The following is a 25,455-nucleotide window of genomic DNA, read 5'->3' as shown; positions in this document are numbered from 1 at the left end:
CGGGACTCCGCTCCTCGTTGACTGAGACAGCAGCGCAGTGCCAAAGTCAGTCAGCCAATGAGGAAAGAAAGGGGGCAGGGCCGGGGCGTGGCTCGGTGTCTGAATGGACACAGGGAGCTGTGGCTCAGCATGGCACTCGACAGGAAGGAGGGGCTTGGAGCACCAAAGAAGGACCTGAGAAGAGGAGGATCTGGGCTGCTCTGTGCAAATCCACTGCAACAGAGCAGGTAAGTATGACAGGTTTGTTATTTCTAATTAAAAAAAAAACAACACTTTACAATCACTTTAACCTTCTTGTATTTTATTCTATTGCAACTTTATTTTCTCCTTTTACATTTCTACTGTTGCCACTATATAAATCCTGAATAATAATAATGACTATAACAAAATAAGCCATACCTGGAATTCAGCTTTAATTAAACTGCCTGGGGATTTTGCTCATTGGTACCTTTTTTTTTCTTTTGGGATTCTGTAGCTTATTTGATCCTTGAACAGAAAATTGAAGGGTTGAAATTAAAACAAATAGGATCAAGAGATAGCTACAGTTTCTTATGTCTGAAATCTGTTGGGCTGTTTTCTTACAAATTGTAGTTAAAGAACATACATCTGCATGGATGGGACCTTTTCCTTTGCTAAGCAGAAAATCGGTTACATATATAATGGCAATCATAGTGATTGTAAATGGCGATCAAAGTGATTGTAAAGCTTTTTTTTTTTTTTTTTTCTATTTTTTTTTTTTTTAATAAATATGTTATACTTGCCTGCTGTGTGCAATGGTTTTGCATAGAGCAGCCCCAAACTTCCTATTCTGCAGTGTTAATTTCATCAAATATTTTCGTCATAATTTTCTTCGACTCCATGTTTTCAGTGACGAAAACTAAATGAAAATAAAATTCGAATTAAGTCAATTGACAAAAACTATGGTGAAATTCAATTCCAATTTTCATCAAATGAAAATGGAATGAAAATGTGAAGGAGGGACATTTACCCACCTGAACTTCCGCCTGTCAGCTAAAGCCTCAGCCCCCTGACAAACTATTGACTGAGAGAGACAGGCTCCCTCTGTCTGCCTGCTGCCTGGAAGTTCTGGAACAATGCCCTGCAAACCACATGGTGAGTGTTTCCCTTCCCAGCAAGGAGCAGTGCTTAGCACTGAGTAAAAGAACAGCCACCCCAGACTGTCCAGTTCTCTGCCCTGTGCAATCCCTCACTCCTATTTACGTTCCCATGTCCACTATCACGTTATTCGATTTTTACTCCAGAAGTATATAATAAGTTTGGAAATTCTAGAGAAATGCTTAAATAATGCATTACAATTTAACTTAACCCATTAGATTTAAGTCGACTAAAATGTACTGGACATTTTAGTTGACTAAAATGTACTGGAAATTTTAGTCGACTAAAATGCTCTGGAGATTTTAGTAGACTAAAATATGGCTAAAACATGTCTAAAACAAAATCAAAATTTGGTGTCAAAATTAACACTGCTCTTCTGTGGTCCCCCGCTGTTGCTCCTGGCTCCTCTCCTCTGCTGAAATCCCTATAGAGGCACTCGATCCCGACCCGGGCTGTTTGTGTCTATTCAGACACATAGCCCAGCTCGGCCCCGCCCCCGCTCTCTGCTCACAGGGTTGACTGACAGGAGCAGGAGCCAATGGCTCCCACTGATCTCAGCCAAGCCTGTGAGTCTGGGGTCAAGGGAGGAGAGCTGTGAAAAGCACTCAACTTAGAGGTTTTAAAAGAAGGAGACTCTGCATCCAACTCAGAGAGTTCACAGGTTTGAAGAGCTACCAGATCTTCTTGGTTTCCCTGGCTCCTCATAAGTCTACATGCTATGCAGGCTGATCTCTATGAATATTCCAGTAGTAAAATTGACTGACATACGTAAGAACCTGCAGTAATTCGTGTTGTAAGTAAGGGTAGATTAGGAACATTGACAATATTTATTTTGTTGAATTTAATATTATTCTTCCTCCTACACAGATTCAGCTGTAAATGCATCACAAACAGGGCTCCCAGGATGAGGAAAGCAAACAGGAGTGCAGGCTCCGTCCCCAAAGTACCTGCAACAAATAAACCACAAGGCACCGAAAGGGCAAAATCCGAGAGCAACGCACCTACTTCATCCAAGATAACTCGCCCAGGATCTTCTTTATCAAAGGTAAAAGAACAAGCTTTGCTCATGCTATGAGAATGCCTATGTACCAGAATGGGCACAGATTAAAATGTTTAGTGAAGATTCATTAGTTTTATATGGATCCTGCAATGACTGTTACCTATAACTGACAGGGCTCCTATTCTCTAACTCTAGAAACCAGTGCTAATTCTGGGGCAGGTATAGGACTATGCTTGATGCTTCCGAAGCATGCTCTGCCCTTCCACCATCATACCTTCCATGAATTGGACAACCTCCATCACTGTTTGGGAACTTTTAACTGTGACCCATTATGGCCTTTTAGATTACTCTTCTTCTTAGCTTGATGCATAACCAATCAGATACACATTTGCTAGGCAGGTATGATTCTGATTGGTGGATGTAAGGAATTTTTTTGTACTGATGGTTTATTCCATCCTTTCTGTATATGAGAGTTAGGCTTCGTGTACACTACAGCTCCTAAACTTGAGTTTAGGAGCTTTTGGTGTTTTTTTGCCAAAGCTCCTAAACTCGACTCCATAAAAGCCTATGTGTCCATGTACACATATAGTCTTTTAGGATTGTTTAGGAGCTGCTGTAGTTATGGGGGTTCAAACTTCCTCTTCTGAATGCAAAACTCGTTTAGGATAGGAATGTTTTGATCACTGGCTGCAAAACGGGGCAAAATCGCGCCACGAATTTGCTGCGTTTTCCCACGGCCTCGGTTATAATAGGCTATGTGTACATGAAGCCTAATGGGGCGTACACACGGTCAGACTTTTCGGCTACAAAAGTCCGACAGCCTGTCCGACAAACTTTTGGCGGACTTGCGGCGGACTTTCTAACGAACGGACTTGCCTACATACGATCACACAAAAGTCCGACGGATTCGTACGTGATGACGTACACCGGACTAAAATAAGGAAGTTGATAGCCAGTAGCCAATAGCTGCCCTAGCATGGGTTTTTGTCCATCGGACTAGCATACAGACGAGCGGATTTCTGGGTCCGGCGGAGTTTTGACGTAAAGATTTGAAGCATGTTCCAAATCTAAAGTCCGTCAGATTTGCGACTGGAAAAGTCCACTGAAAGTCCGGAGAAGCCCACACATGATCGGATTGTCCGCCAGATTTGGTCCGTCGGCGTCCGTCGGACTTTTGTAGCCGAAAAGTCCGACCGTGTGTACGCACCATAAGTCAGGCAGTGGGCATCAGTGGTTGTATTTGTACTATCTCTGTTCTTCCCTTGGCTACAGTAGAGATCCAATGCTGCAACTGGGGAGATAGAAAACTGCTGTTTTGCCACATAGTGGTCCTGTAGTATTCACAATGGGACCATTAATAACAGACAGCATTATGGTTCCTTCATTTCAAAGGAAGATATTCCAGAACTAACGTAAAAGTTACGTACTGAAAGCCATTAATGTAAGTTTAACTTTAGTTGTGCAAAACAATGAATACAAAGAAAATAGTGTCTTCTTAATATTCACCTTGTTTTCAGCACTTTGGTAAAACAGCATTGGTAACCCATAACATGTGAAATAAATTTAAGCCTCTTGCACTCAGTCACCTAAGGCAGTAGAACGTATAATTTGCGTGTATTTTTCCACCTGGGAGCCTCAGCTGCTGTGTACAGCTGCACATATTAATGCATCTGTATGCAGGAATTTAATACTCCTGTACCTCCGTAAGTATGTATATGGACGCACGCCCCCTGGACGTAGACTATCTCCATCCTGGGGCTTTCATCTATAGGTGTATGTACACAAGTACCAACATATTCACAGGTACAGCTGCATCCTGTAATTGATTTCTGTGAGCAGCTGTACGCAGCAGCTGTGGTTCCTGGGTGGGGAAATATGCTCACATTTTATGTCATTTGGCCCCACGTACCTGTAGCCTTTAGTTAGTAACAACGATGAACACTGAATAGCCTGAAGATTGGTTCACCTCTGTTTGGATTCATGTTTTTTGAGAAATGTATTCTAAGCACTGCAGGTGTGTAAGCTGATGCTGACTACTAGCTCAGAGGATGCTGCAAGCAACATCAAAAGTATCTGCAACTGAAATCTGATTCATACCCCAGCTGCCTGGGGACCACTCATAGACATTTCAGCAGCTGGTAGAATTCGCAGTCTAGTAAACATGTAAAATCTATAATGGATAAAATCCCGGTTTGTCTACGTACATTCTCTTGATTGGTATTAGGTGGTGACATGATTATGTGTTTATTCAATCCCCCCACCTCTGAATTTATTCACAACAATCATATTCTCAAAGACAATCAAAAGAGAATCCTCTTCAAGCAGTGCTTTTCTCACATACACTCACTTTCCAGATGATGTTGACCTCATGTTGGTATAGGATCAATATGTACTTCAGATAGTTGTTTAAGTGGGTTTTCCCCTTCCACAAAGCGATCCCTGTTCCCCGGTATGGTCCCGCCTTCTCCTCTGTAGCTCTCACCAGCTTGGATATCTGCTTTGGTGCCTGAGTTGCACAGATGGATTTCCAGTGTTACATAGAAAATACAGAAAGGGCACACAGGTGGTTCCACTACTGCAGTGATGGCAAACCTTGGCACCCCAGATGTTTTGGAACTACATCTCCCATGATGCTCATGCACTCTGCAGTATAGTTGAGCTTCATGGGAAATGTAGTTCCAAAACATCTGGTGTGCCAAAATTCGCCATCACTGCGCTAGTGCATTGAATCCTTTAGATTTCACTGTGCTAATGCAGTGCTATGCGCGCCTTTATGTTTTTTCTATATAACATTGGAAATGCACCTGTATGACTGAGACAGGAGAGCTGGTATGCTACTGGGAAATGGCTGTTGCCTCGTAGATGGGTAAAGTCTTCATAAACCACAGAAGCACATATTACCCATCATACTAACTTGAAGCCAACACCATCTGGTAAGTGACCCTTTGTGCACACTCAAAAGGGAGGAAAATGCAGAGAATATTTTAAGAAAGTGCTGCTTCTGTATTTGAAAAGTGTTGTGCTAGTTTGTGAAACAGCAGGCAAAATATTCCAGCTTTATTTTATTGTAGCTGACATTCTGTATGGTAAAAACATATATGTTTCTGCACTGCCTATTCAAACCAAATTCAATCTGCAGTGAATTGGTGTAAAATTAAACATATGACAAAAATTAGAAACTGCAGCGCTACAATAACATCTCCTATACAATAAAACATAAACATTAATCAGAATATTGTTCAAACTAAACACATTTAAAGAGTGCTAAACAATAAAAGGCCAGAAACTGAACAAGTCTATTCAATTTCTTCCCATTAACTGTCAACCAGTGAAGGCCTCAGAAACCTTAGTGATCCACCATTATAAAATGAGCTCCCTTAAAAAGGTTTCCAACCAACTGGAGAAAGCGCTCACCTTAAAGAGGAACTGCAGTCTGCTCACATAATTTGTAATAAAAATATCTTTGCCATTCTGAAGTTTCCGTGCAACCACTTTGCATATTATTTTATATATACTGTGATTCTGAGATTGCTGTAGAAATTTCCCTCCACTAAGTCTGGCTGCATCCATTTTAACTGTGGGCAGCTGAAGTTGCTGCCTGTTCACTTCCTGGATTTACACAAACCTCCAGCTCTGCAGCTCTCATTGACCCTCTTAAGACTCATCCCCCTCCCTTCCTGGCAAACTCTCAGGAGAGAGAGAGCTGTGCATAATGTCATACGCCTAGGCCTTTTTACCAGACAAGAAACAGGAAGTGGGCTGTATAAGGTATTTACTGGCAGAAAAAAAATGTTTTACTATCCAAAGTTAAAATGACAAGGGCAGAAGATTTAATAGATTAAAGATAAGACTGAAGTTCCGCTTTAAAGCAGAGTTCCACTTAAAAAAAAAAAAACTGTCAAAGTTGCCTATTTTCTAAACCGAACTGTCAAGCCATCAAATGGCTGGTGTTGTAACTGATCACGTGTGGTACCCAGACAACTGTAACTCACAGAGGCTAAAGATGGCAGTTTCCACCATCTAGGAGGGTTTAGTTCTGCTTTAACAGGCTACCGACAGTGAGGCTAAATAGGGCATCCGTGCCTTCTACTTGCAGCTAATCACCAGAGCCCCATGCATCTAGGCCAAATGCCCAGTGTGGATGGGATTTTACTCTTTTATTCAACAAACATTCAAATGAATCCACTTACACAGCAAGAGTGCTTCACAGCACTAGTGAAATGAGGCTTAAAGTGGAGCTTATCCCAGCCGTTTTCACCTCCTGTCTTCTGTCCCTGGTGCTGGCAACTATTGGCACCTAGATGTGACAGCTTGCGGCTTTACAGCCAGATGCCGACTGTGCATACACAAGCTGCGCATTGTGAATGGTCCCGCAGTCTTCTGGGATCTGTGACGTGTCTCAGAAGACTGAGGGGAGGGAGAGGGGGAGAACTTCCACTCTGATCGCCTATGCCAGGGGTATTGAATTAAAATCCATGAATTTAAATGAATATGAATTTATTGTCCGCCATTATTGGCACCTTTAGTGCAAGAAAAATGCATCCCCTTAAATTCTATGTATGTCTTCATACTAGTCCGTTGTGCTTCTGTTGTGGTGTTCAAAAATGCAGCAAGCAAGATTTTTTCAGTTAAAAAAAAAAAAAAAACGTACCAAAAACACACCTCCCGTTGAAATGCATTAAAAACTCAGCAATAACACATCAATACCGCACCCATGTTACATTTTTGATGCAGTTTTTCGAGTTACATGACCTATGAAAAATACACCATAAGCACAGTAAAATCGTGGCAAAATTGCGTGCGTTTTCTACACCATTATCGGCACCTTTTTCTTTATCGGCCAAATGCTGAAAAAAAAAAATTTTTGGATGCAATTTCAGTGCATCTAGGTAGGACTGTCATTTGGTCCATTTACAGACCGAAAGTGATGCTTGGCCTGGGCCGCTGGAGCAGAAGTGGGAGCAGGTACCAAAACCTCCCCAAAAGTGCATAAACAGGAGTAGAGGCCTAAAAGCAGCAGATCTCCCAACCCCTCCTGGGGGCTTTAACAGCTTAACTTCCTTGCTTCACAAAAGCCAGGCCTGTCACACTCCAGGATCATTGTGTGGTACACACCATAGCTCAACCAGACACATTCTGTCAATCAAGACTTTGCCAAAGACACCTTGGGGTTGATTTACTTAGGCAAACAGTCTGTGCATTTTTAGTGTTCTGCAAGTGAAGTTACGCTAGATCTGAGGGAAAGCTCTGCTGATTTCCATCAGCCATTCATGTGCAAGCATGTTCCCCTCAGATCTCGAGCAACTGCATAGATTATTTGCCAAAATCAACCCCCTTGTTCACTTCTTGGACTTTTTTCACTTATTGTTTTGCACCATTTAATTAATGTGGTTTCCACGATATTTTAGGTAATCTTTTTTTTTTTTAAATATCTATTTCTTATAGTATAGGATATTGTAGTGCTGCAGTTTCTAATTATTGTTAGATTACATTCTCTCATGCTATTTTTATGGTCCTCCTTAACAGCTTTTTGGCTCACGTCAACCTTGTTAACTTTCCCCCACTTCTCTGGTATGTATTCTATAAACTTCCACCTGCACACCCCCTTCCCATGAGATATGTTTTTTTTTTCAGCAAGGTTTTTTTTTCCAGTAAGGTGTTTTTTTTTTTTTTTTTTTTATATATATTATTTCAAATAATTTACAACGCATGAAGTTTCTTGGTAACATAGAACAACTTGCATTGTTATCATTTTTAAGAAAATTTCTTATTTGCTCCAAACCTTTTATGGGCACTGTTTTGTACAATTGTGTACCTAATGCACGTTTTACAATTTCTTTTGTGTTCCTGCACGGTAGACAAGCCACTAGATGGTGCTCCTGCCTTTGTTTTTGTTTTTTGGCTGTTGTAAAATTCGTCAGAGAATTTTGTATGGCTGAATATGCGTGCATACATACATCTATACAAATTCCTGGAACAGATAGCTAATGCACTTGAGACTTTTGTAAATGGAACCACATGCTCTTTAGCTTTGCTATGTTGGCTGCTGATTTGGTATGGTTGCAAGAAAGATTGCAATAAACTTCTTTTTTGTATTGTATTAGTTTGAGTGCTGTATGTCTTTCTTTGATATCCTGTGTGTATATGTTTGTGTGTGTGTGTAGATAGATATATATCTATACCATATCATCAAAAGTATTGGGACACCTGCCTTTACACACACATGAAATTTAAGGGCATCCCAGTCTTGGTCCATAGGGTTTAATTTTGAGTTGGCCCACCCTTTGCCGCTATAACAGCTTCAACTCTTCTGGGAAAGCTGTCCACAAGGTTACGGAGTGTCTATGGGAATGTTGCTGTCCACAAGCTTGAGGAGTGTGTCTATGGGAATGTTGCTGTCCACAAGGTTTAGGAGTGTGTCTATGGGAATGTTTGACCATTCTTCCAGAAGCGCATTTGTGAGGTCAGGCACTGATTTTGGACGAGAAGGTCTGGCTCGCAGTCTCCGCTCTAATTCATCCCAAAGGTGTTCTGTCGGGTTGAGATTGGGACTCTGTCAAGTTCCTCCACCCCAAACTCGCTCATCCATGTGTTTATGGACCTTGCTTTGAGTACTGGTGTGCAGTCATGTTGGAACAGGAATGGGCCATCCCCAAACTGTTCCCATAAAGTTGGGAGCTTGAAATTGTCCAAAATGTCTTGAAATGCTGATGCCTTAAGAGTCCCCTTCACTGGAACTAAGGGGCCAAGCCCAACCCCTGAACAACCCCACACCATATTTCCCCCTCCAGCAAATTATTTGGACCAGTGAGCAAAGCAAGGTCCATAAAAACATGGATGAGCGAGTTTGGGGTGGAGGAACTTGACTAGCCTGAAGAGAGTCCTGACCTTAACCTGATAAAACACCTTTGAGATGCAAGTCAGGCCTTCTCATCCAACATCGGTGCCTGACCTCATAAATGCGCTTCTGGAAGAATGGTCAAACATTCCCATAGACACTCCTAAACCTTGTAGACAGCCTTCCCAGAAGAGTTGAAGCTGTTATAGCTGCAAAGGGTGGGCCAACTCAATTTTGAACCCTACGGACTAAGACTGGGATGCCATTAAAGTTCATGTGTGCGCAAAGACAGGCGTCCCAATACTTTTGACAATATAGTACATTTATAAAGTATTTAGACCCCGCTTTTTTCAATTTTGTTATGTTGCAGCCTCATACTACAGTTATTTCAATTCCTTTTTTTTTTTTCTCTCATTAATCTACACTCAGTATTCCATAATGACAAATTGAAAACAGGATTTTTGAATTGTCTGTGAATTTATTAAAAAGAAAAAACTGAAATATCACATGTATGTAAGTATTCAGACTCTTTACTCCGTATTTTGTTGAAGCACCTTTGGCAGCAATTACAGCCTCAAGTCTTTTTGGGTGTGACTCGTCAAGCTTTACACACTGGGATTGGGGGATTTTCTGTCATTCTTTGCAAATCCTCTCAAGCTCAGTCAAGTTGGATGGGGACAGACATTTTTAGGTCCCCCCCAGCGATGTTCAATAGAGTTCAAGTCAGGGCTCTGGCTGAGCCACTCTAGAACGTTCACAGAGTTGTCCCTAAGCCACACCTCTGTTGTCTTGGCTGTGGAGGATATCTCTGTACTTTGCTCCATTCTGCTTTCCCTCAACCCTGACCAGTCTCCCAGTCTCTGCTGCTGAAAAACACCCCACAGCCTGATGCTGCCGCCACCATGCTTCACTGTTGGGATGATATTGGGCAGGTGATGAGCGGTGCCTGATTTCCTCCAGAAATAGTGATTTGAATTGAGGTCCAACAGTTCTTGGTTTCATCGGACCAGAGAATCTTGTTCCTTACAGTCAGAAGGGTCCTTCAGGTGTTTTTTGTTTCTAAATTCCAAGTGGGCTTTTATGTGTTTTGCACTGAGGATAGGCTTCCGTCTAGCTACTCTGCCATAAAGCCCATATTGCTGGAGGGCTGCAGTGATAGTTGTCCTTTGGAACTTTGTCCTATCTCCACACAGGATCTCTGGAACTCAGTCAGGTTGACCATCACTTCTTACTAAGGCCCTTCTCCCCTGATTGCTAAGTTTAGCTGGACGACCAGCTCTTGGAAGAGAATATGGAGGCCACTGTGCTCTTTAGATACTTCAGTGCAGCAGAATTTTTTTGTTGCCTTCCCCAGATCTGTGCCCTGTAGTAATACTGTCTCTGAGCTCTGCAGGCAGTTCCTTTGACCTCATGACTTTTGTTCTGATACAGTATGTATTGTCAGCTGTGAGGCCATTTATAGAGAGATTTGTGCTTTTCCAAATCATGTCCAATCAGTTTCATTTAACCACTTAAGGACAGGTTTTTACAATACGGCACTGCATTACTTTAACCGACAATTGCGCGGGCCTGCGATGCTGTACCCACAAATAGAGCATTCTTTTGGTGGTACTTGATCACCTCTGCGTTTTTTTTATTTTTTAAACTATAAACAAAAAAAAGACCATTTAAAAAAAAAAAAAAAAAAAAAAAAAAATATTTTTCACTTTCTGCTATAATACATATCCCCCCCCCCAAAAAAAATCTCAATAAGCGTATATTGATTGGTTTGGGAAAAGTTATAGCATCTACAAAATAGGGGATAGAGTTATGGCATTTTTATTTTTTTACTTGTGATGGCGGTGATCAGCAATTTTTAGCAGGACTGCGACATTGCGCCCGACAGATCCTGACACTTTTGACACTTTTTTTGAGACCAGTGACAAAATATCCACTGATCACTGTTTAAATGACACTTGCAGGGAAGGAGTTAACACTAGGGGGCAATCAAGGGATTAAGTGTGTCCTAGGGAGGTGTTTCTAAAGCCTCGCACACACGATCAGATTGTTGGCAGGGGATTGCCTGTTGACAGACTGTTGGCCTAAAATCTGACCGTTAGTACGCTCCTTTTGACAATTGTTGTCCAACTTTCTGCCAACAAATGTTGAATGACATGCTAGTAAATTTTCGGCGGACAAGGGTCTGTTGTCAGATTTTCTGATGGTAAGTACACAAGTCCGACACACATGTCGAAAGTACAAACATGCATGCTCGGAAGCAATGCTCACCAAACCCGACATTAGCAGAAGGGGCCCAGAAGTTGGCGCTTGAGCTGAAATTCCTTGTAGTACATCACTACGTTCGTGTTTGTTGGTGGACAATTGTGTACTGTTAGTATGCAAGACAAGTTCCTGGCACACGCCCTTTGGACAAAAATCAGATGCTCGGTTGACCAACAATCTGATCGTGTGTTCGAGGCTTTACTGTAGAGGGAGTGGATTGACTGGGAGTACAGAGAGAGAGCCGTTCCTGATCACTAGGAACAGACGATCTCACTGTACTCTCCTGTCAGAATGGGGATCTGCTTTGTTTACATTGGCAGATCCCCGTTCTGCCTCTCTGAGGAGCGCAATCGCGGGTGGCTGACGGACATTGCGGCTGCTGGACCCACGCATTGGTTCCCCCCGCTGTGCAGTATCTCGTGCACGAAACGACGTACAGGTATGTCATTTCGCGCAATTGGACTGCCCTGGCGCAGTATATATGCGGTGGGCGATCCTTAACCACTTACAGACCGGAAGGTTTTTGCTTAATGACCAGGCTATTTTCTGCAATACTTCACTGCATTGTTTTAACTGAAAATTGCGTGGTCGTGCGACGCTGTACCCAAACAAAATTGACGTCCTTTTTTTCCCACAAATAGAGCTTTCTTTTGGTGGTATTTGATCACCTCTGCGGTTTTTTAATTTTTGTGCTATAAACGAAAAAAAGAGCGACAATTCTGAAAAAAAATATATATAATATCCCCAAAAATGTTTTTAAAAAACAAATTTCTTCATCAGTTTAGGTCAATATATATTCTTCTACATATTTTTGGTTAAAAAAAAAAATCACATTCAGCGTATATATTGGTTTGCGCAAAAATTATAGCGTCTACAACAAACTGTGGGAAAGATTTATGGCATTTTTTTTAAATATTATTATTATTTTTTTTTTTTTTTTTTACTAGTAATGGTGGTGATTTGCGATTTTTTTAGCGGTATTGCGACATTGCGGTGGACAGGTCAGACACTTCTGACACATTTTTGGGACCATTGACATTTATACAGCAATCAGCGCTATAAATATGCAGGTAAATGTCACTGGTAGGGAAGGGGTTAACACTAGGGGGCGATCAAGGGGTTAAGTATGTCCCCCAGTTAGTGTTTCTTACTGTGAGGGGATGGGACTGACTGGGGGAGGAGACATATCACTGTTCCTACTTAGTAGGAACAAACGATCTGTTTCCTCTCCCCTGACTGAACAGGGAATTGTGTGTTTACACACACAGATCCCCCTTCTGGCTCTCTTGCCCGCAATCGCGGGTGGCCGGCGGTGATCGCGCCCGCCTGGCACTCGCATCTGGTCCCCTGCAGTGCAGCGCGCGCCCCTGGGGATCTTAAAGGAAGCGACGTGCCCATACGCAGTTTTGCAGGAACGTGCCACTTTGCTGACGTATATCGGCGTGAGCTGGTCGGCAAGTGGTTAACAGAGGATGTCTCAAATCGAGCTGTAGAAATCTCTCAGCAACGATCAAGAGAAATGGGAGGCACCTGAGCTAATTTCAAGTGTTGTTGCAAAGGGTCTGAATACTTATGTCAATGCGATATTGCAGTTTTTTTCTTTTTCATACATGTTAAACATTTCTAAAATCTTGTTCTCACTTTGTCTTTATGGGGTACTGAATGTAGATTATTAAAAAAGAAAAAAAAAAGAATTTAAAAAAAAAGAATTTAACTGTAGCATCGGGCTGCAACATAACATTGAAAAAAAAGTGAACGCTGTCTCAATACTTTATGAATGCTGTGTGTTTGTGTATGTGTATGTGTGTGTGTGTGTGTATATAATATATATAATGTGTGTGTAGACACACTACATTTCCTAATTGTACAGTATAGGACACAGGCTTCTTCAAATCATTACAGCTGGTTTGTATGCAGCTAATAGATCTTTTTTTATCTATTGGAAGAAGTCTACCTTATTTTAGGGAAGTTTTTTTCTTTCTTACGGAATGATTTCTTGGATGGGTTTCTTAAGGTTGCCTACACCAGCTAAGACCTTCCTGGTGCATGTGCTGGTTGAGCCTGTCCTATGTAGAGTTTGGCTTCATCCAGAGATATTTTTTTCATTGTGAAAAGATAATCAATTATTCTGATTCTGTTTGCTGTCGACAATTCAGGTTTGGAAAATTGGCCAGCAGAAATGCTCACTTGTCAGGGTCTGAATCAGGGGAAATAGGTTCTCCATCAGGAGGTCTTTTAAACCCTTTGCCACAGGTGGGGAACATCGGGATTGGATCTCCTGACATCTAGATTCAACAACAAACTAGCCATATTTGTCACCAGGTCCAGAAGCTTCTGATCTTCACATTGGGTGCTCTGCTGATGGTTTGGGATCTGTTCAACCTCCTGTCCCAAGGGCCAGCGTTCCATCTTACATCTCAGTTGCTGGCTTTGCAGCATGCATGTTGAAGCCACAGTCCTGAGGGGCAGGAGCCTTGTCCATACCCTTTTGAAGGCTAAGAAGTCGACTTCTCATGAAGTCTATCATCACACCTATGGGCCTATTTGTTTTTTAGGGACTTTCATCCTAGAAAATTCGTTCTGGACCAAAAATTGGCCCCGAGTGCAATTATGGGACAAATCTCGCCCTTGTCTGTTCTGTTTGAGATCGTTGGCCTCTCACTCTTTAGTTAAGGCCTTTGTTCTGGGGTATCTCACATCTCTCCCCCATTTGTTCCCCTTGTATCTCTTTGGGTTCCCAGTCTGGTTCTCTCGACTCTTCAGAATCGGCCCTTCTAGCATCTCAGGGATATTCCTTTGTCTGACCTTACCCCTACCTCAGAAAGGGGATTCTGTGAGTTATCGGCCTTGTCCTGTAAGGAGTCCTTCTTAGTGTTGGACAAGGTTGTCTTGAGGCCTAAAGCCTCCTTTCTCCTGAAGTTGTCCCTGTCTAATGCCCCGTACACACGATCCGAAAATCATACGAAAAATGCCACATTCGAATCGATCGGACGATAATCGGATCGTTAGTACAGAGCTTTCGAGACAGCGATCAGGACAGTTCATCCGATATTATTCTATCGGACATGCACGGAAATTTTTTTCATACGATACCAGATCGTACGATTTTTGTTTCATCAGTACACCTATCATTCGAAAATGCAATACAAATGCATTACAACACATGACATCACTTCCGAATTTTTATGCTGTCGTACGGGAATTTTCGTGACTTTAGTAAACTCATCAGATTCGACGTGAGATCAGCATGCAAAAAAAAAACGATCATTTCTCCGATAATCGGATCGTGTGTATGGGGCATTAATGTCTCTTAATGTGGTGCTTTCAGCTACTGTCTGTTTTAGGAAATTGGATTGATGTTTTGTTCTTCCTGAGGGTCTCCCTTTCTCTCATTCCACCCTTGTTAGGTGAATCAGACACATTATCATTATGACCTATAGTCTGGAGGATCGGGTACCTAACTTTCCTGTTCAAAACCCATTTTTCTAGGTCTGTTAGTGCTTCATGGGCGTTTAAGCATCAGACATCTGTTTCCGAGGTGTGCAACCTGGGCTTTTGTTCACGCATTTAAGTTTTACTGGGTGGATGTTCAAGCCTCTTCTGAGGCAACTTTCAGGCGCAAGGTGATCGCTGAGTCTGTCGATCCCTTTTTAATCTGTTTGTTATGTAAGCCCTTTTTGCTGTGTTGCCCACCCCTCAGTTGGACTTCATTTGGATGTCCCAGATGTAGTCTTAAAGAAGCCTGTATCCACTCCTGTACAATCATGAGAATTATTTTTATTTATTTATCAGTAAAAATTAGTTATAATTAGTTATAGGGTGATGTCTCTGCAACCTTTTTTTTGCCAGTGTCCAATCACTTGAAGGTAGCTGCATGTAACCCAATAATAATCATTGTAAATAGCCTGTGTGCTGTACTCCGAGAACAGAATTTACTGGTAAGTCAATATGCTATTTTTTTTTTTTTTAATTTTAAACTGGGTTCCTTCTTCAGTACATTTTCACATTTTAAGCTTTATGTAAACACTGTATAGGTTTTGCAGATATATTTTAAATTTTATTTATATTCTTTCTTTTTCTTTCCTTGATTGATTTGCCTGTAAAAATGCTCATTGTCAGTTGGGGTTCTTTCTTTGGTTTCTGAGCTGCTAAGTTGACAGCCCCACCACCTCCCTTTACTTCTTCGAGTATTGCATGGCTTGCCACAGAGGCCCTGTTCACATCAGTGTGCACCATTCACCCTGCACCACTGTGACAGAAGGTATAACCAATTAAGCAGTATGCATGTCTCTTGGTAGAAGTCAACAAAAGGTATCAGTAAAATGCCTTTCACTGCACTCCCACAATCTGTTGTAAATCGCATGAGCATGTGTGCATTGACATCTACTGTAACAATGCATGCTGCTTAATGCTAAATTTTTAAGCATGACAGAGCAAGCAAAGCTCAAAAAGTAGGATGATCTCGGCCAGTCCCTGCTGAACCGGCTGAGATTCCAACCATCTATGGCCGTCTTTAGTGATCTTACCATAATCCACTTGGGTTTTACATCTACCGTAGTAGAAAAATAAATTAATATCCAAACCTAACAGCAAAAAAATCTAATATATTGCAGCTTACAATTTTTTAGATGAGGTGGTTGTATTAATTTTCATTTTTCAGGCTACATACATTTTTTGGAAAAAATGCCTGTTGATCCTGATGGGAATCCAGGGTCCATGGAGCTGTGCACTGAACTGAAATCCCAAACAGTGTTATCAGTGTTCCTCTGTGAACTGCAAACCAACTCCACCTATGTAAAGGTTATGAGGAGAGGGGAAGGTGTTTGTAGGTCAAGTAAGAAGAGTAGTCTAGGGTTACAGTGCTGCTCCTCCATAGATACAGTACAGTGAGTGAGTGTTGTCACGCTAGCACAGGACAGGAAACCTGTTACAATGAGGGGGAAAAAGTATTTCACCCCTGCTGATTTTGTACGTTTGCCCACTGACAAAGAAATGATCAGTCTATCATTTTAATGGTAGGTTTATTTTAACAGTGAGAGACAGAATAACAACAAAAATATCCAGAAAACCGCAGTTATAAATCAATTAGTCAAAGTTATAAATTGATTAGTATTTTAATGAGTGAAATAAGTATTTGATTCCCTATCAATCAGCAATATTCCTGGCTCCCAGGTGTCTTCTATACAGGTAACGAGCTGAGATTAGGAGCACTCTCTTAAAGGAAAGGTATAAAAGACACCTGTCCTCAGAAGCAATCAATCAGATTCCAATCTCTCTCCACCATGGCCAAGACCAAAGAGCTGTCCAAAGATGTCAGAGACAAGATTGTAGACCTACACAAGGCTAGAATGGGCTATAAGACCATAGCCAAGCAGCTTGGTGAGTGGGTGACAACAGTTGGTGCAATTATTCGCAAATGGAAGAAACACAAAATAACTGTCAACCTCCCTCGGTCTGGGGCTCTCTGCTCCATGCAAGAAAACAATTGGTAACACACTACACTGTGAAGGACTGAAATCCTGCAGCGCCCGCAAAGGTCACCCTGCTCAAGAAAGCACACGTACAGGCCCGTCTGAAGTTTACTAATGAGCATATGAATGATTTAGAGGAGAACTGGGTGAAAGTGTGGTGGTCAGATGAGACCAAAATCAAGCTCTTTGGTATCAACTCAACTCGCAGTGTTTGGAGGAGGAGGAGGAATGCTTCCTATGACCCCAAGACCATCCCCACTGTCAAACATGGAGGTGGAAACATTATGCTTTGGGGGTGTTTTTCTGCTAAGGGGACAGGACAACTTCACCGCATCAAAGGGAAGATGGATGGGGCCATGTATCATCAAATCTTGGGTGAGAACCTCTCCTTCCCTCAGCCAAGAAAAATGGGTCGTTGATGGGTACTCCAGCATGGCAATGACCCAAAACACACGGCCGAGGCAACAAAGGAGCACATTAAGGTCCTGGAGTGGTCTAGCCAGTCTCCAGAAAATATGTGGAGGGAGCTGAAGGTTTGAGTTACCAAACGTCAGAATCTAAAGCTTAATAACTTGGAGAGGATCTGCAAAGAGGAGTGGGACAAAATTCCTCCTGAGATGTGTGCAAACCTGGTGGCCAACTACAAGAAACATCTGACCTCTGAGATTGCCAAGGGTTTTGCCACCAAGTAATAAGTTATGTTTTGAGAAGGGTCAAATACTTATTTCACTCATTAAAATGCAGATCAATTTATAACTTCTTTGAAATGCGTTTTTTTGGATTTTTTTGTTCTGTGTCTCTCACTGTTAAAATAAACCTACCATTAAAATTATAGACGGATCATTTCTTTGTCAGTGGTCAAATTTACAAAATCGGCAGAGGATCAAGTACTTTTCTCCCTCACTGTATTGGCACGATCACAGGTGAAAAGAAAAGGGAAAGAGAGCCTGAAATGCAACTATTACATCTAACTACTGATGAGCTGCAGTATGTTAGAGTTTTGGGTTATTCTGCAGGATTTATATAGCACAACAGTTTGCTCAGCGCTTTACGACGTGAGGGCAGACAGTACAGTTAGGCCTCATGTATGTTGCTGTTGCTAAACGGATGTTTAGGAGCAGTTGGGCATTTTTTCCAACTGCTCCTGAACTCTCCTCTATCTTATCTTATCGGTACATGTACACATGGTTGTTTATAGTCGTTTCTAGGCAGTTGAGTTTAGAGGCCTTTTTTGGAAAGCAAAAAAATGAGTTCAGACGCTCAGTTTAGAGGCATTTCAAGCTCCAAAAACTTCTAAACGTGGCTAAACGTGGTAACTCGCGTTTAGGCTGGTTTCGTTTACAGACTTTTTTTATTTTTGGTTGTTTAAAAAAAAAAAAAAAAAAATTATATATATATATATATATATATATATATATATATATATATTTTTTTTTTCAAACGCTTCTAAACGCGGCAAAACGGACGGTTTAAACGTGGGTTACTATCTGTCAAGTTAAATCGTTCAGGAGAGGTTGTAAAAACGTCCCGTGTACATAAGCCTTTACAATACAATTCAATACAAGAGGAATCGGAGGGCCCTGCTCGTTAGAGCTTAGAAAAAACTGAGAAAGTGGGATTGTGTGTGCTGAAATCCTGAATAATAATAATCCCTGAGGAGTAGAATTGGACAAGTCCTTACCAGAGTAAGGTTTAGAAATCTGGCATTCTTTATAGTAATACAGTAATGCTTACCAGTTTATTATCTGTTTTTAGGCTAAGAGTAATGATGATCTCCTGTCTGGAATGGCTGGTGTACCACCCACAAGCAACAGTGTAAAAGTGAAGAAAATCAGTGCTGCAACGAACCCGAGTTCTGGGACAACAATGAGTGGAACAGATGGAAGGGCCAAAAGCAGTGCAGGTAAAAAATATATACATGCTGAAATCATAGTGGTTTGCTCAGACCCTGATTACCTATGAATTGACTTCAGTTTTAACAGGCAATTTACAGCATTCAGAGCAGTAGAGAATTAGACCCTGTAATGTTGTTTAATTAATTAGTGCAAGTTGTTACAGATCAGCCAAACTCCTATTACCATAGTAAATGGTTGTAGTGGTTCTGTTAGAACTTTGTTATGGTAAAACTAACCATACTTTTAAATTGTGCTCCAATCCTTATTTGGGCACATGACACAGGCAGCAAGCAAATAGCTAAATCTGTTTGAATAATCAACACCCCTGCCAAGCATGCGAATTAGGTGCAGTGAAAAGTCACAAGTTTTACACAGCCATTATTTTTCTTTCCACCAAAATAACCATCTCTGCACCAAGGTCTGCTTGATTTATGTGCAGATTAGGCATAAAGTAGTAATACCGGTGGACTAGTAGTATGAGTTTATGTAGGACAAAATGTCAGCGCAGGTTGAGTGCATGCTTTATGTTTGCAGACTTTAAAGTAAACCTGTGCCCAGACTATTGACCGTAAATTATTTACATATTCTGACCTTTCTAGCTGCTTGTACTCTGTTCTGATATTTGAGATATTATTACATCAAAGACTGTAAAGAAAGGTATGTTTACTTTAGAAGGCTGGCAAGCTGTCATGTTTCTGCTCTTCAGAGAAAAGAAGGGAGGAGTTGTGATTTCAGTGCTTCTGTTGAAAGCTGTGACGATGAATCTATGCACAATGCATATTGCTACAGAGGTGAATGGGGGCTTGTTTTAAAGTACTTATACTGCCTGTTAGGAATATGTAAATACTGTACATAGTCTGAGCACAGTTTCACTTAAATATGCTAATTCATTTTGTACAATTTTGTTAAACTTTAGTGTGTGTCGTTTGTGCTTTTCATTTAGTATTGCTATGTTTGTCTGCTCCACACAGGTAGTAACTCCATCAGTAAAAAAAGTGGCTCATCTGGGCCGAAGGAAGCAGGATCTTCTCGAGAAAGGGTCAGAGACCGATCTCGTCTAAATGCTAGCAAAAAACCACAAGGATCTGGTGTTAACACAGGAGAAGTGACTGCCTCAGTTAAGAGATCTCGAGCTCGTGCAGAGTCAGATGTTCTTCGTATGAGTAAATCCAAATCAGATAACCAGATCAGTGATCGTGTTGCTCTTGAAGCCAAGGTGAAGGACCTGCTTAGTCTGGCCAAAAACAAAGATTCTGAGATTTTGCTTCTTCGTACTGAATTAAGAGACATCAAAGCACAGCTAGGTCATGACATCTCTGACAAGAGTCCTGAGGATCCTCCTGTAATGCAGTTACAAGAGCAGAACGCTGTAGTGCGGGAAGAACTGCAGCAGTTGAAAAGTGAGAACAGAATGCTTAAGGATCGACTAAATGCATTGGGCTTTTCATTGGGTCAACAAGTTGATGTTACAGAGAAGCTTTACTGTTACCAATCCATGGATATGGCTGCTGGCAGCCACAGTGACTGTGGAGGAGGCACATTGGCTTCATCAGTGGAGGGCTCTGCTCCTGGTTCTATGGAGGACCTCTTGAGCCAGGATGAGAGCACCCTGACTGGTGAGAGGAGAAGTAGTTCTATGGATAATTTAGATAGTGAATGCAGCGAGGTTTACCAGCCACTTACCTCTAGTGATGATGCTTTGGATGCCCCATCTTCATCGTCTGAATCAGAAGGCCTACCAAGCACTGAACGATCGCGAAAAGGTAGCAGTGGCAATGTGAGTGAGGTGTCAGTGGCTTGTCTAACAGAGCGGATTCACCAAATGGAGGAAAACCAACATAGCACTGCTGAGGAGCTGCAAGCTACTCTTCAGGAGCTGGCTGACTTGCAGCAGATCACACAGGAGCTAAATAGTGAAAATGAACGGCTGGGTGAAGAGAAGGTCATCTTGATGGACTCTCTTTGCCAACAGAGTGACAAGTTGGAACTGTTCAGCCGCCAGTTGGAGTATGCACGAGCACTTCTTGATGAGCACCATGTACAGTACTCCTTGGATGATGACCTCAAAAGTAGCCGTTACTTGGAACTCGAGCAGAGATATATGGAATTGGTAGACAGCAGTCGCTTTGAGCGAGAGCAGTTGTTGGGTGTCCAGCAACACTTGAGCAACACTCTTAAGATGGCAGAGCAAGATAACAAGGATGCTCAGGATGTGATTCGTGCACTTAAGGAGCGAAACCACCACATGGAGCGCATTGCTGAAGCTGAGCAACATGCAAAGCAAGCATTGGCAGCCACTCTAGAGGAGTATAAAGCATCCCTCAATGCCGAACAGGCTGAATGTACACGTCTTAAGTCCCAGTTAGAGCAGGAGAAACAACGAGTTGCAGAGCTATACTCTATTCACAGCTCTGATGATGCATCTCACATCCAGAACCTCCTGGAAAGTGTACGTTCCGATAAAGAAAAGGCAGAAACTCTGGCAGGGAACTTGCAGGAGGAGTTGTTGCATGTACAGAATGATCTCAGACGTATGCAAGATGCCTTTGACAAGGTAAGAATGTTGATGCTGGGTGGTATAAACGTTTTATAATGTTACATTTTCTATGAAATGGATAGGTGCCTTTACCTGTTCTCGATGTAAAGTGTTTTATTTTGTTAAGATGCGCTGTAGTACTTATTTGGCATTTGCTCCTGACCTTTTCTTATCAACTTCTTTAGCTGGAAGATGAATATAGAGCATTTCGTGAAGAAGCACAAAAGCAGGTGTCAGAACTAACACTGGCACTTGATAAGGTGAGGGGTGAATTGGAGGAAAAGGAGACAGAACGCAGTGACATGAAGGAGACCATTTTTGAACTGGAAGATGAAGTAGAGCAGCACAGAGCTGTGAAGCTACATGACAACCTCATCATATCAGATCTGGAGAGTAAGTTGTTTTTGCTTGCAAATTTGAAATTATTTCCATCCACATGGTCATTCCCATTCAATCTTAAAGTGATTGTAAACCTTTGTTTTGTTTAAAGCAGAACTCTGGGATTTTCAAAAAATCCCCCATTAGTACAACCCCCCCCCCCCACACACACACACACGCGCACGCACACAAAACACTAAACTGTTATTACGTTTGTGAAATTTCTTACTGTTTAAGAGATATGACTGATTTAATTTTCAGGAAGTCAGTTTTCTGATTTAAAAAATGCATCATCTTTTCTGGCAGTGATTGCAACATATCCTCTTCTCTCTCTCTAACTGTGATCAGACTACATTTCCCATGAATCCTTGGGATGGGAGTGAATGTGGGAGGTACACTAGGCTTGTACATGTAAATCTGAACTCACCCATTTCAACATAAATCATACCCCTCATTCTACAGCCAGAAAGCCATACATAACACACGGTATGATAGGTTACAGCCTTATAAATACAAAGCATTTTAATATAAATGCGTATTAATATAATATTTAATGCATTTAATATAAATGCAAACCAGTGCAGCTTATCAGGGTCCACCAGTGCAGCATGTCAGGGACCAGTGCCGCTTGTCAGGGACCACCATGTGGCCTCCATGTCAGTGACCACCATGTCAGGGACCACCATGTCAGGGACCACCAGTGCAGAGCGGGATTATCAGTAATCAGTTGTATGACACAGCGGGGATCTCCCGCGGTGTCAGGTATAGTATATGAGAATGCCGCTCGCTGATGCCCCGCCCCCCGCCGTTGTTATGATTGACAGCGCACTGTGCCAATAACGGCGGGGGATGGGAGATCAGCGGCGTTCTCGTATACTATATCTGACAGTGGGAGATCCAAAAATACAACTGATTACTGATGCTAATCCCGCTCTACACGGAGATAGCAGGCGGGGGGGGGGGTTGCTGGCAGAGAGTAGGAGGGAGGAGAAAGGGGAAGGAGGACACCTCCTCCATGAGTGGCACAGACCGCTTTACAAAGGACAGAACTGGGCGTGTCAGACCGCTGGCTTTGCTTAGCTTAGCAGAGGGATAGCAGCCAGCGGTCTTACAAACAGAAAGTCAGCAGGCAACAACAGTTTTTCAGCAAGTTCAGCAGCAAATTACAGAGGAACTACAGAGCTCAGAAGAACATGGATGGCAAACTTGGTGAAGGTAGGAGATCAGCAACAAGGACATGGAAAAAAAATTTGTCCGGAGTTCTGCTTTAAATAACAAATGCGTCATACTTGCCTCCTCTGTGTATGGGTTTTGCACAGAGTGGCCCCGATCCTCCTTTTCTAGGGTCCCCCCGGCAGCACTCCTGGCTCCTCCTCTTCTCGAGTGCCCCCACAGAGAGACGCTTTCCATGGGGGCACTCATGCGGGCATGCTCCCGAGTCCCGCTGCTGCATCCATTGACACAGACAGCAGGACCATGAGGGTTTACAACCTCTTTCACCTTTGTAAAAAAATTAGCAAAATCTTGATGCTTTCTTTTACTGTAGATGTCAACCAAAGAATTATATTTTGTCTTTAAAAACGCAAGTGCATCTTCCGTTTTTTAAAGCTGAACTCCAGGCAAACCGCTAAATACACAGATAAAAATTATATGGGAGCAGTCAAAGTTTTTCTTTTTCTGTCAATCCAGTTTTAAAATTTACACAGCTCTTCCATACAACATGGACTTGTCTGGCAGGGCAGGAGACTCAACCTGGCCATTTACTGAGCGAGCTTCAACCAGGTTCAAAAGAACTGGTCCAAAGTGGGTGGCCCCATCGGCTCATCTCTTTGTCACCCTGCTCTTTCTTCCTATCAGGCTAGTCTCTTGTTAGCACATTAGTACTGTGCTATACAGGTGATTTTGAGAGGCTGAAACCGGGTGAAATTCAGTTTATTGTGCTTCGTCCAAAAAATAATTACAGTTCACACTGATGCGGTGTGGAATTCGAAGCAATTTCTGTGCACAGCGCATCACAATCTCACTGCATTCATGCGAACCGCTGTGGGTGTCAGTGTTAAGTTAAGGGTACCCCATTATCGGTTTGCAAGACGCAGTGCTATTGGCTGAATCAGTTTGCATGGGTGTGAACAGGTGCCTGCACCTTTCGTGCAGGTGCGGTGCGACTTGAGACAAACAAAATCAATGGGCTCAAATTACACTGCAAAAAAATCTATGCCTGTCTGAGTCGCATGCAGTTTCCCGCTCTGCAATAGTGTGAACTGGGACTTAATTATATATAAATTACAGAACTGCATTCATTTTAATCTTTTATCTGCCCGGAGTTCAGCCTACATCTTTACAATTTTAAGGTGTCCATGGCAAAGTTTCTTTAAGGAGTTTTCACGAGTTCAAGTCTGCCCAAAATTTTCAGATGCTGTGCCTTGCAGGCCCTGAATAATTAAAACTGACACAAGAACACTTAGGGTTTGATTTATTAAAATTGGAGAGTGCAAAATCTGGTGCAGCTCTGCACAGAAACCAATCGGCTTCCAGGTTTTTTTACCAATTACCAAGCTGAAGGTACAACCTGATTGGCTATCATGCAGAGCTGCACCAAATTTTGCACTCTCCAGTTTTAGTAAATCAACCCCTAATAAAGCAGAGAAATGTGTCTTTCATAAAGATTCCCTGGCAATCAATCGCACCCATTGAATACACTTGCACAAGGATGGTTCTCCATCAGATACTATGAAAGTTTCACTGTCTATGCTTTATAAGTAGATCCAAGTGACTTGCACTGTAATTTATCAAGCTCACCACCAGGTAGCACTGTGGTTGTGTGTTGAGCATGCAGTTCCCAGTTTGGAAGTAATTGATTTGCAAATACATGTAAAAAAACAAACTGCAAAGTAATTTGTGTTTTTTAGTATAATTTAACCGGTAAGGGAAATTAACAAAAATAGGAGTGAAAAGCCATGTAACATGAGTTCATAAAGCCATGGCCCACATCTGTGTTATACTGCAGTCTGGGTCTTTTTAAAAATGAAAGCAGCAGCATTATGTGACATGAAACGTGTTGTAATATTTGGGTGCAGTCATTGCCCTACTATAGAATAGTCTCCCAATATCCGCTCTACACATATACTTTACTGTCTCATGTTTTAGGTAATCGTTTCAGCAGCATTTGTATAACTGCTTCCATATTGTGATGCACCTATTGAAATACTGGTTATTCATATATCACTGTCTCAAACCTTGTTGAGCAAAAATCCGAGATGTTTCCAGTGATGTTGTGCCAGTAATTGCCTCAGTATCTTGGTGTCAGTTACAGTATGTCTGATTGATGTCTGATTTATCTTCAGAAAAAGTAAGACAACATTTTGTTATTTTTATGGGATCAGAGGCTGAAAACTCATGTTCAAATGTAATGATAAATAAATACAAACAGACTATAAACTTGGATAAAAATGGCTGTGGTCCTTTATTATTGGCATAATAATAAATACCAATTAGCTTACTAAAATCATACCAAAACAATAATAGTTCAGCCATCAAAGCTCAAACTATATTCAAACCATTAATACCAATAGTTCAGCCATTAAAGCTCGAACTATCTATCTATCTATATATATATATATATATATATATATATATAGATATATCTATATCTATATATATATATATATATATATATATCTATATATATATATATATATATATAGATATATATATATATATATCTATATATATATATATATATCTATATATATATATATATACAGTATATATAACATTAATATACCAATACCCCTTACAGCAGAAGGGACCAGCCACATAACAAGAACCACGACATAGGGAGGGGGGAGGGATGCTTCTTCTTGAAGTGCTGCCGTTGGTCTGACGACCGTTAAACATCTCCTTTCTTCTTACTGGTTCTTCTAGTCACCTGACCTTTCTTAGAAACTTCCAGAAATTTT

General features: G+C 41.6%; 1 protein-coding gene across 3 annotated transcripts in view; it reads left to right on the top strand.

Annotated features, from left to right (window-relative positions):
* Positions 1–25,455, top strand: part of SPECC1L (sperm antigen with calponin homology and coiled-coil domains 1 like) — a 125,718-nt gene that overhangs the window by 33,889 nt on the left and 66,374 nt on the right. For all 3 annotated transcript variants that reach the window (XM_073629239.1, XM_073629238.1, XM_073629240.1), the window contains exons 2-5: positions 1,984–2,161; positions 18,443–18,590; positions 19,554–21,136; positions 21,304–21,511. In XM_073629239.1, coding sequence (XP_073485340.1) covers positions 2,021–2,161; positions 18,443–18,590; positions 19,554–21,136; positions 21,304–21,511 — 2,080 coding nt within the window. In that variant the 5' untranslated portion in view covers positions 1,984–2,020. The remainder of the gene's footprint in view (positions 1–1,983; positions 2,162–18,442; positions 18,591–19,553; positions 21,137–21,303; positions 21,512–25,455) is intronic.

The sequence above is a fragment of the Aquarana catesbeiana genome, linkage group LG01 (genome assembly GCF_042186555.1).
Source record: "Aquarana catesbeiana isolate 2022-GZ linkage group LG01, ASM4218655v1, whole genome shotgun sequence".
Classification (NCBI taxonomy): domain Eukaryota; kingdom Metazoa; phylum Chordata; class Amphibia; order Anura; family Ranidae; genus Aquarana; species Aquarana catesbeiana.
Note: the sequence above shows the minus strand (reverse complement) of the source record. Positions and strands in the feature narration are given on the sequence as shown.